Genomic DNA, 12,608 nt, shown 5'->3' with positions numbered 1-12,608 from the left:
CTTGACAACAACAGAACCTAAACAACTCATCTTTAAATCACAACATCATTATGGTGAACATGGAGAGAGGGCTAATAAGATCTTAGATCAGCAATCAACAAGCTGGAAGCTTGCAATGCATTAACAGAAATTAGAATCACAACTGGAGATAAAGTCACGAAGACTAAAAATATAACACATATTTAACAAGTACTATAAGTATTTATATATTCTACTCAGTTTAAAGAAGATGAGACACAATCTGAGGAGTTCTTTGATGTAATGCAAATACAACAGCTGGACACTCTTAGTGGAATTGGACAAACCTCAGACACTATAAGAACTACTGGATTCTGTAAACGCACTCCAAAGTGGGAAAACAACAGGCCCTGATGGCAACCAGTGGAATTTTATAAAGAAATTTTCAACTGAGTTAGTTAAATTATTATTAACAAAGTTTACAGAAGCTACAGACAACAAAATTCTACCTCAAACTGTTCACCAAGAATTAATTCCTGTTTTATTCAAAGACATATAAATATTTATCACAATGTGCAGCATACAGATCAATTTCACTTCTGAATAATATAATATCACAAGGCCAAACCAGATTTATTAAAGGCTGACAGTTACCTTCAAACCTTCATTTTCTGTTTAATGTAATATACTCACACACAGCATCTAACACAGCAGAGATCTTATTATCTTTGGACACAGAGAAAGCCTTTGACTGAGATGAATAGCACTTTTTATTCACCACACTGCACATGTTTGCACATTTAACAGCCCACCGGTTATAAGTCACTGGTTCACTGATGTTCTGAACAATTTGAAATTGGAAAAAAACAAAGTCTCACTTAAAAGTTCTGTTCAAAGCTTTTTTAAAATATGGTAAGATCTAATTTATAAAACTTTAGAAACTTTAGCATTCATAGCAGAGAAAAAGAATGTTATGCCTTTTTACTTTATTTATTTATTTGTTTATTTTCATAAATTATTTTTGGTCCTCTTTTTCTTGGGTGAGGGCGATTCATGTTTGGTAGTTTTTTTTTTGTTTGTTTTGTTTTTTATTATTTTTTAGTTTGACGTTTAAAATCATTTCATGTATACGTTGAACTTGATTGCATGCAATGCTACTTTTTTAGGACAAAAAAAAAAAAATTGACCATTAAAAAACGTTGTGCCCGCTGATCTAATTCAGAACATCAGCGTCGACCTTCAATGTGAGTTTCTGTTAGTTGAGTTAAGTCTCCTTTAAGCAGCTGATGGAATATCAGAGGACTTTAGGATGATGCTGTCTGAGTCTCCACTGAATAACACCTGGGATTCTGTCAACAGTGAAAGGCCATGAAGGACACCACACAACATCTTCTCTAACTCTCCCTTCTTGTGTCCCTACTCATCATCACCAGTGAAGCTCTGCTGCTCTTCAAGTTCTCATTTATTTCTCCTCTCTTTGATATGAAGTGTTGTCTTCCTATTCCACTCACCTTCATCTCCTCCATTTCCCTCCTCATCTCCTTCAGTGTCTTCTCTCTCTCCTCAAGTCTCCTCTTGATGTCACTCAGTGTCACCCCCAGATGTTTCTGTTTGGACACACAAGAGGACACACGTGGTCAGATCAGAATTCACATTCAATATGTGATTTCTTCTTCTCTTTCTGACTACTGATATTCTCACAACACATTTGTTTTACATTTCATGACTCAACTTAAACTTGAATTAATAAATAGGAATAACAAAAAAGACTAAAAGAAAAATATATGTGTGTGTGTGTGTGCGTGTGTGTGTGTGTGTGTGTGTGTGTGTGTGTTTGTGATGCTGTTCTGAACTGATAAAAATCCACTTTAGTTTTCTTACTGAATTTATGAAGAGACCCTTACAGCAGCTAAAGTCTTCTCCTTCACACAATTGTGGTGATGTCAGTTCCCAGAATTCACCCCCTGGCTTTATCTTAACCACTAAGTTACAGTCAGAAGTTCTCAGACTCTGAGCAGGTGAACTCCTGACTTGGTTTATGGTCACTCATGTGGAGGTGATGCTTTGTCCAGATTGTTGTATCCATGGAGAGCTTCCTCTGTCACACATGAAGAACGTTCAGTTTGCTTTTCTTTCTTCAGACAAATTCTTTCCTCTCTCTCTGCCTTTTCTCTTTGTGGCTATGGGCTGCACTGCAGTTTACGGTTTTTGAGGTTTCACTCCTACTGATTTTCTTTAGCTGGAAAAGCCAAGCAAAATGACACCTTTTACTGGCTAACTAAAAAGATTACAATATGCAAACTTTCGAGGCAACTCAGGCCCCTTCTTCAGGCAAGATGTAATCTTGTAATCTTGTAATCTTGTAATTTTGCAGGTAAAAATGTACACATGCTGTGTAAAGTGAGATCACTTGATTTCCTCCTTCAGCAATTCACTAGAGATGTTGTATGTGGGGTCTCTCTTACTTGTGCACTTTGATTTCCTTTAGAAGACAGAACTGAAGGTGACACCCACATCCAACTCTGCTACAGGTGGTCTTCAGTTCTTACAGTCTGGCACTATGTTACCTTTTGGAGTAGAAGAGATCATTTAGCCTTTGTGATGGCCACAATAAGGGTCTCACTACAGGGCAGAAGATAATCCAGGGAGGTAGTGGCCAGAGATCAGAGTTCTAGTGCCTCCAAAGGGTTATAAAGGAAGGAGTGGACTTGCTGCTGTAGGTGTCTTGGATGCACAGAAATCCAACCTTTTTACTACTAATTTCTGCTAAGTGTTGTCCATCAGGTTTGTAAGGGGTTGAGTTTTGGCTCTTTCTTCAATCACAAAGTGATAAAGAGTGACACACTGAGACATCGCTGGGTGTCATTTGCTGTGGTTGATCAGACTGATCAGATTTCACCCAAAACCGTCAAGAAGAGTCCTGGTGAAGTGAACTGACATCTGAGCTGAAGTTACGAGTCAATAAAAGAGGGGCAGGCAGTGGCAGCTTAAGAAAATGAGCTTCTGACCAAGTGATGTCATTCTGTCCTATAAGTCTGTCTAAGGAATCTGAGGAATTGATTTTTGTACAAGAATCAAAATCAAGTGATAGACAAATGATAGAAAATATAAATAGATCAAAAATTAGGTGTTGATATTAATGACTTGATTCATATTAAACTGAAGTTTAAGTAGTTTAAGATGTTGGTTGCTAAAAATGTGTTCACCTGTGAACTGAGCTCTTTAATATTAAAGTGAGGACTCAGCCACATTTGTGTCACTTACTGATACCTGGCAGAGCCAATGTGACACTACAGTATTCCTTTATTTGAAGAAGCCCCAAATGATGGACTGAAGTCGTGTCTTTATCTGAACTTACTGTACATTGTGGTTGTGTGGTAGTGATGGGGGATTTTAAAACTGACTATGATGGTCAGACTTACAATTCTAGCAAGTTCTTTACACTCCTGCTGGACTTTTTAGAGTTTTGTGAAAGCTCAGCGTCTTTGTCATAATCATACATAAAGTGGGATTATCACTCAGGGGTTTGACATTCATAATGTCCTTATTGCTGCAATAAATAAAATGATCTCTAATCACTAATGAAGTGCATGATTTGATATTTCATCAAAATAAGAACATCTACACATCTGCCTTCAACACAATCCAACCTCTGCTCCTTAGGGACAAGCTGACAGAGATGGGATTAGATTCATACCTGGTGGCATGGATCGTGGACTGTCTTAAAGACAGACCTCAGTATGTGCGTCTTGGGAACTGCACATCTGACATTGTGGTCAGCAACACAGGAGCGCCACAGGGGACTGTACTTTCTCTGGTCCTATTCAGCCTATATACATCGGACTTCCAATACAACTCGGAGTCCTGCCATGTGCAAAAGTTCGCTGATGACACTGCTATCGTGGGCTGCATCAGGAATGGGCTGGAGGAGGAATATAGGGACCTAATCAATGACTTTGTTAAATGGTGCGACTCAAACCACCTACACCAGAACACCAGCAAAACCAAGGAGCTGGTGGTGGATTTTAGGAGGCCCAGACCCCTCATAGACCCCGTGATCATCAAAGGTGACTGTGTGCAGAGGGTGCAGACCTATAAATACCTGGGAGTGCAGCAGATAAATTAGACTGGACTGTCAATACTGATGCGCTGTGCAAGAAAGGACAGAGCTGGTTATACTACCTTAGAAGGCTGGTGTCCTTCAACATCTGCAATAAGATGCTGCAGATGTTCTATCAGACAGTTGTGGCGAGCGCCCTCTTCTACGCAGTGGTGTGCTGGGGAGGCAGCATTAAGAGGAAAGATGCCTCACGCCTGGACAAACTGGTTAGGAAGGCAAGCTCTATTGTTGGCATGGAGCTGGACAGCTTAACATCTGTGGCAGAGCGAAGGGCGCTCAGCAGGCTCCTATCAATTATGGAGAATCCACTGCATCCACTAAATAGTATCATCTCCAGACAGAAGAGCAGCTTCAGCGACAGACTGCTGTCACTGTCCTGCTCCACTGACAGATTGAGGAGATCGTTTCTCCCCCAAACTATGCGACTCTTTAATTCCACCCGGGGGGGTAAACATTAACATTTAACATTATACAAAGTTATTGTCTGTTTTTCACCTGCATTATTATCATTCTTTAATTTAATATTATTTATTGTATCAGTATGCTGCTGCTAAAGAATGTGAATTTCCCATTGGGATTAATAAAGTATCTATCTATCTATCTATCTATCTATCTATCTATCTATCTATCTATCTATCTATCTATCTATCTATCTATCTATCTATCTATCTATCTATCTATCTATCTATCTACACAGGAATCGTATATTGAAATTTTTGAGCTGAATTTATTGTTAATTATCTTACACTTAACTCTGGAGAACATAGATTGACATGTGACTATGACGTGTTTCTTAAAAGGCCTTGAGATCAGCCAAAATTTAACTTTAAACTCTTTAAAAATGGACAAACAAGACAAACACAAACAACCCGCTAAGCACACGTACCACGTGTCTCTATTGATGTGTCAAGCGTTGTGTTGAATTACGTTTATGATGACATTGCATGGTCACTTACTACGCTTACACCAGCCAATGGTAACATCATCTTGCTAAGAACACCTCATGAGGGTCCAAATGTCAGACATTTCTACAAGTAGCCCACATGACGATCGCACCCCTGCCAGTGGATAGTTGTGGTCTGCAGGTTGGAGTTTGAACTTCACTGCCTGAGATGCTCAAAGAGAAACTGATCAGAGCACAAAGAACATCAACTCAGTTTAAAGAGAGCACTCGGCTCACTCGACTGTCTATTAATAACTTTGGGTGTCTCATTCTGGACTGTTTCATGTCTTACACAGAGTGTCACCAGGATAGGCTCCACAGCCCCCTGCTATTTATAAATATGACATTTACATTTTTACATTTATTTGCTTGGCAGAAGCTTTTATCCACAGTAACTGACAAAAGCGGTAAACATAATCGAGTAACATTAGGCCTGGGCCTGTTTGTTCAGCACATGTAGCAGGACAGGTAATACAAGTTGATTGCCACGAGTGAGAAGATGTGACAACTAACAAATATATAATCATAGCTTATAATCAATAAATCAATTAAACTTAAACAACAAGTTAATGGAAAACATTTATTCTATCAGTTTGACATGTTCACAGTACAGATGGGCCTTCATTTACTTCTTGAATACTTTGAGGGATTCAACAGTATGGGTGAAGGTGGACAGCTCATCACACCAAGTGGGAACTACACAGGAAAAGAGTCGGGATTGAGACCTGATAACACGCAGAGGTGACATCACCAGACGCTGTTCACTGGTAGACCGAGTGGGAGAGAAGGAGCAGAGGACATCAGCAGGGTCTCCATACACTCAGGTGCTGACCCACTGACTACTCTGTAGACAACAATGAGGGTCTTAAGATGAATTAATGGATTTCTTTGTCACACTACATTACAAATCCCTTAACGCCTGTCATTCATTTTGTTTTCATCAAATACTAAACTCCACTCACCTCTTTTTCTTCTCTTTCCGTCTCCAGTTCGACCTTTTCATGACCATCATGTTCGGTCATTCCACACATCAAGCAGATACACATCTCATCAGTTTTACAGAATATCTCCAGACTTTTCTGATGTTTCTCACAGAGTTTCTCCTTCAGATTTCTGTCAGGATCAACCAACTTATGTCCCTTCCAGACATCTCCTTCATAGTGAAGCTGCAGGTGAGTCTGACAGTAGGAAGCCATGCAGGTCAGACAGGACTTCACCGCTCTGAACTTCTTCCCAGTACAGAAATCACACTCCACGTCTCCAGGGCCAGCATAATTCTGAGATGGAGGACTGATTGTTGTCTTCTTTAATTTCTTGACGACTTCATTTAGCAGAGTGTTTCTCTTCAGTTCAGGCCTTGTGGTGAAGGTGTGTCTGCAGTGAGCACAGCTGTACACTTGGCTCTGATCCCAGTAGTCCGTGAGGCACTTCAGACAGAAATTATGTCCACAGGGGATGGTGACAGGGTCAGTCAGGGTGTCCAGACACACCAAGCAGATGAACTCGTCCTGTGATATAAACAGCTGGGCTTCAGCCATCGTCAGTCTGAGGAGAGGCAGGCAGAGAGAATCAGTCAGACAAACAAAGAAGTGACTTGTGAAGAAACCGAAGTGAAAGTTGTCTGTGCTCAGTGAGGAGGAGGAGGAGGAGGAGGAGGAGGAGGAGGAGATTTAAATAGAAAGCTGAGAGCTGACAGAGAGAACATCTGAGGAGACACTGAGGGTGAACAGTTAATGTGAGACAGGAGCCCAGAGAGTGAAGACCACAAATTGAGAGAAGAGATGACCTGTCACAGGGGGTCTGCAAAAGTTTAATTCACGTCAGTATTTCTTAGTTATTTATTACAAACATCAGTTCACATTAGACAGACTCAGAGCTCAGTGCACATTTACAAATGAAATTAAATTAAAATAAAACACAACACATAAATTGGTAGAAACAAATTTGCATCTAGCTATACTGGTGCTCTTTATTAGTCAAATTGTCCATCCCATAATAAGTTCTCGACTCCTGCTTATCAGAGTTGTGTGAATGGTGTGGGTGAGAAGAATCGACTAACTGATGTTAATCAAATAACGAATTTTGTTCTTTTTTCTTTGTCCATGTCAGTAATTTATCAGATTATTTAATAAAGCACCAGGCTGTTAGACTCATTCAGGGTAACTGAAGCCAACTTGGTCTAAGAAACAGAATGATACAATTTGTTAATAAAAAAAAGGATTGTAGAAATATGAAAACTACTTTTAAACGGACATAAAAGATGAGCCATGAGACAGACAGACAGACTCACACACACACGTAACACACAGCAGGCGCTCGCCGCTCTCGGCTCCTTCACAGTTTTTCAGATTTTCTTGGTTATTCAAGTCGTTTTATCTCAGGATTTGGGAGACTTAATCACGTCTGTTGAACAGGCTCATCTACTGCACCCTACGATTAACACACACAGATCAGATTCACACAATTGGGTATAAGTGATGCCCTGATGCCAGTCCCTCTGTAGTAGCCCACCTCAGACTCATTCCACTTAAGTACATAGAAGTGACCCCTCCAGTCTATCACTCGCAGTGTCCCACACTGGGACTCGCTGTCACCAGCACTAACAAATGTACAGATGTCTCTGAGACACACCATAGCCCATACAGCATTTGGTTTTATGCCACTTACCAACTTATAAGGCCTTACTTCTGCTGCACTTGCTCTTCTGTAGCCAGCAGCCAAACCACCAGCACTTCAGATTAGGTCATCCACCTGAAGCTAAGCAGATTTGTGTTCGGCCAGCACTTGGATGGGGGATCATCTTGGAATAGCTCTGGTTGCTACTGGAAAAGGTGTTGGTGATTTGAATGTGAATCCCATTGCCCCCAGTACAGTGATGGGGACTTTGTGCTGTAATAATGGTGCCGTCCTTCGGGTGAGATGTAAAACTGAAGTCCTGACTCTCTGTGCTCATAAAAGATCATTGGGCATCCTTTGTAAAGAGCAGGGTGTATCCTGATGCCCACCACAGCCTGGTCATTCTGGCCCCTAATCATCCCCTATCTCTAACTAGCCAACTACGTCTCACCCCTTCACCACCTAATAGCTAATGTGTGGTTAGCGCACTGGCACAAAAATGGCTGCCATCATGTCATCCAGATTGATGCTGCACATTAGTGGTAGTTGACGTGGCTCCTCACTACTATGTAAAAGCACTTTCAGTATTTAGAAAAGCAGTATACAAATGTCAATAATTATTATTATTATTATTGAGGAGTGACCTCTCAGCTTTGATAACACCCTGGGCAAGAAAGCAGCTATTTCCCCCATCCATGCCCTAATATTTACTTCAGTCAAAAATAAAGACAAAGCATAGAAATCTCATAGCAATGTGGCATTTAATAAAGTACTAGTTGTGCTACCCGTCTAAGCTGGGTTGAAATATAAGTGATCAAAGTAGACCTCAGTGTTATCATTTGCAGTGCACCACCTATTGGAATTACATTTGCCATTCCAACAGATGGCACATTGCAGACATTTGCAGTAACAGAATGCATGGAATGTTGAAATGACAAATGCAATGTGTATGTCTCTGTTATGTGTCATTTAGTATGTGATTTGTAAAAGCAATGTTAATGTTTGTGATGGGCCATCTGTTGGAATGACAAATATAATGCATTTTATTACAGCAAATGTTTGTGATGTACTAGTTTTTGGAATGACAGAGACATGGCTACCAGATTGACACTCAAACACTTGTCCTTTTATTAAGGTGGATAATAATGCCAATAGAAGTTATGAATGTTAGAGAATTAAATAGACAGCAAAAGAGGAGGTGCAGACAGGTGTAGAGCAGGAGCGACTCTGCAGGACGGTGGGCATGTGTCAGCAGGAAGCATGGACAAGGTGGGAGGGAGTGCTAGAGAGGAAATTATCTTGGAGTGACATGCGGCAGGCTGAACCACAGCACATCTGCTTCACGGTTTAAGTTGTGTATGACGTCCTGCCCAGACCAGCAAATCTACACACCTGGGGCAAGAGTGAGTCTCCAATATGTCCTCTCAGCTCCAGAAAGGGCCCACTGTAGCACATTCTCAGCAGCTGCTCCCTAACCATCAATGAGGACCACTACTGCTTGTGACATGACCAGGCGCTCAGGTCAGTGGCAGAGGCCATCTCTAAAGCCATGGCTAACAACAGCATCATCTGCAGCCAGAGGGACATCACCTTTGTTTGGGTGGGAAAGCAGCCTCAGCCACAGCCTACTGGCCTCGGTGTTGGACTGGGAGCTGTAAGTAGATTTGGGCAGGCAGCTCAAGTTCACGGACCATGTTACACCAACTTCTTTTAGGTCAGACTTGGTGTTAACATCTCTCTCTTCAAAGCAGGTGCTAAGAGTGGAGCTGACAGTCCCTTGGGAGGACCACATTAAAGAGGCCAATGAACAAAAGTGGTCTGAGTACCATGAACTGGTGGAGCAGTGCCAGAGGAGAGGCTGGATTGTTCATCATGATCCCACTGAGGTGGGGTGTAGAGGCTTTGCTGGCCACTCATTAGGCGAGGTCTACACACTGCTAGGCATCACAGGAGCTGCAAAAATGAGAGTCATAAAGTTCACCATAGAGGCTGAAGAGGTGGTCTCCAGAGGTGGCTCTGGATTGCTGCTGGGACACAAGCCAGGACCTGATCGACCCTGGGTGGGTCACCGGAGTGAGGCTGTCTGATGTTGTGAGACCTGAAACACCTGATGACCTCAGGAAGCATCATTGATGGGGTGTCCCATTGTATCCTTGGTTGTCTCTTTAAACAGACTGGATAGAGCCTTAGAAGAGCTTACAGAAAGTCAGCATTGCCAAGGGTGGATCTTGTTGTTGGTGACTTTTTAAATTTATCAGTGTCATTCATAAGTTTGTGTTCCCCGACACAAAGTGGTCTCTCTTTTCTCACTCTGTCTCTCTGACGTGTCTTGATCTCTGATGTCAGTTCCTATGTCGTTGCTACTTTGTTTGTTCCTCATTTGTCCAAACAGCCATTATTTATATTGAAATGCCACATGAAGACTCCCGGACATGTGACATTACACACATTTGATTGGCCAGCTCTCCTTCTTGATGCACCTCTGCACTATTTTCCGTACAAACAAAACTGAATCAGCTTTTGAATTTTTGCATTCATACTGCGGTAGATTTAGGTATGGCAAACATGGGCATCCTCCAGGGGGATTTTGTTTGGGCCGGCACAGGGTGCTCTCAGTGAAAAATTCAAAAAGGTGACTTCAGTCTGAGCAAGTCAATGAATTAGGAGTGTCATTTATGAAAGTTAAGGGGAAAGGACTCTGGTCACCAAGTGGCATGAACTCCATGAAGTCTATTTGGTAACCGACGGGTGCGAACATCAAGTGTGACCCCTATGGTCGTTGAAGTCTAATACTGAGTACCCTCTACCCACTACCTGACTACCCTTTTATGAAATTTAAGAGGTATGTGCTCTGGACACCAAGTGGCACACACTCTGTAAATATTAAAAGGAAGCGTGTTTCATACGTCGAGGGGGACCCCCACAGTCGTCGATGTCTAATACTGACTACGTGCTATGTGGCCCTCTCCCTGCCTAGGGCTTCAAATGGGCTTCTTCCATATTGCATTCCAACTGCTTTCCATTTTCAGGCTTTAAACAACTTTTGATCCTGTGGCATCCGCACTGTTTAACCGACTGACTGATACATTAAAGTCATAAATTACTGGTGTGAAGAATGGAGAAGTGAGAAATACTGTCAAGATGACCTGCCTCTGTAGTTAAATTACTGTAAGAGTCCTGTAAATTCAGGTCTTCCTGCTTTGTGTGAGCAAAATGAAAATTTACTATAAGCAGTCTGTAATTTCAAAACACAACGATTTTACACTCCAGGACACAAGCTTTTCATTTTAGTGTTACACTTTAAAATTTTAGCCTGACGTCACAGTCGCCTCAGCCTGCTCTGATACACAGCACTTGGGTGTCAGAGGGCTTATGAAAACCTAAAGTTTATCTGACACACACATGAGCTTGTGTCACTGAATTTGAAGGCGTGACCAAGGTGGTCTTTAGCTGGCTCTTTACTCGCCACTTAGAGTTCTAATTTAGCTTGGCACAAATAAAAAGTTTCATGATGCCAGGCCTTTAAGGACGAAATCTGATGATGTGTGGAGTTGTGTGCCATTGTTTTGTGGTTCGAGCAGAGAACTTTGCTAGTGCTGTAGGGCACTCATTGTCCCTGCCATGTGGTCCTTTCACTGAGGTGGGCTGTTGTCTTCCTCAGCTCGCTGTCAGCCTTTGTCTTGTCCTCTGAAACTTCATTTGAAAAGTCAGAACTCTGTCTGGAACAAGAACTTAGTGCTGAAATTCCCTTCTTGAAGTAATGGCTGCCTTTCCAGAGTGGGCTCAGTCGATGGCACAGAGTGTGTTTTACAGGAGTGGACCACAGAGCTCAGTCAAGGTGTTCAGTTTCAGGGCTCCATGGACAGCAGAAGCCAAAGAGAGTTTGTGATCTTCTCACTCCATAGAGACTGGTACAGCTTCCTGCTCCAAAGTGACATAAGTGATGAATGAACAAAGTGCTAAAGACCGGTGTCACTTCTGGTGGCTGGACTGAGGAGTGTCCACTTACAGATCCAGTGCCCACTTGTAGGTGGCCTGTTTGCTCATCAGAGTTCCATAACAAGCCTAAGATGAATGTCACTTTAGGTCAAGTTTGTATCTGAAGGAGTTTCTCCAGACATGTCAGCTCATCCTTGATTTACAGCTTTGTCACCAGATGAAGGACAGAGCTGGCCAGAGAGTTGGTGGAGCAGCAGTTTAGACGTTCATTTATGTGTTCACTCTAGAAAGCAGGTGGGGGGCTCAGCTGACTTTCTGCATTGCCATTAAGTCGACTATCTTAGCAGGCCTTGTGTGCCACTGAGCACCTAACAGAATGGGGTGACATTAATTTACTAATGAATAGTGAGATGTGCAGTTCATGAAAATCAACCAGACAATGGGATGTGAATGTCAGGTCTGCCTCATCAGATCATCGTGAGACCCTCTGATATGTCATCATCTCACAAACAAAGCCAGAGAGATTGAAACATGAAGAAAACTGAGAAAGGCTCTGAACTGCTTGAAATGTAGGAGTGAAAACGACAAGTCACAATGGCGCAGAACACACAGACTACACACACGGCACGGCTTGAACACAAGTCTCTGGGACTTTCAGTAGCAGTGAGGCCCAGCAGAAGGAGCATTCATGTTTGATTAGGACTGGGAGGTAAAATGTTATTATGACCAAATCAAATAGTAAAAAACTACAAAAGTATAAAATCCAGTCATCTGGTCCAAACACATACAAAGTCAGAGATCTAAAGCAAAAAATGTATTTAATGGGAAGTCTAATAAACACAAAGTCACACACCAGTTTATTTGTGGAGAATCCACAATCTCAGATAACCAGCAAGTGCGCAGTGCCAACCTTAATCTTGTCGTGTTCTGTTGGTGCAAGCTGTGAAACATCAACTTTAAACTAAAAGGATCGTTTTACAAGTGACATGAAGTAAAATGAAACAAAACTAATATTGACTTTGGACCATACAG

General features: G+C 41.9%; 3 protein-coding genes across 3 annotated transcripts in view; 1 reads left to right on the top strand and 2 right to left on the bottom strand.

The window, feature by feature from the left end:
- Nucleotides 1–12,608, top strand: part of LOC114652497 (tripartite motif-containing protein 16-like) — a 642,127-nt gene that overhangs the window by 61,081 nt on the left and 568,438 nt on the right. The gene's annotated exons all lie outside the window — the stretch shown is intronic.
- The window catches only part of LOC114642076 (tripartite motif-containing protein 16-like), a 920,397-nt gene that overhangs the window by 426,106 nt on the left and 481,683 nt on the right, over nt 1–12,608 (bottom strand). The gene's annotated exons all lie outside the window — the stretch shown is intronic.
- The window catches only part of LOC114652513 (tripartite motif-containing protein 16-like), a 231,388-nt gene that overhangs the window by 214,610 nt on the left and 4,170 nt on the right, over nt 1–12,608 (bottom strand). Inside the window, exon 2 of the mRNA XM_051927851.1 lies at nt 5,984–6,566. Within this exon, the coding sequence (XP_051783811.1) occupies nt 5,984–6,559 (576 nt within the window). The 5' untranslated portion in view covers nt 6,560–6,566. The remainder of the gene's footprint in view (nt 1–5,983; nt 6,567–12,608) is intronic.

This window comes from Erpetoichthys calabaricus, chromosome 5, assembly GCF_900747795.2.
Source record: "Erpetoichthys calabaricus chromosome 5, fErpCal1.3, whole genome shotgun sequence".
Lineage (NCBI taxonomy): Eukaryota > Metazoa > Chordata > Cladistia > Polypteriformes > Polypteridae > Erpetoichthys > Erpetoichthys calabaricus.
This window is presented reverse-complemented; position numbering and strand designations above follow the sequence as displayed.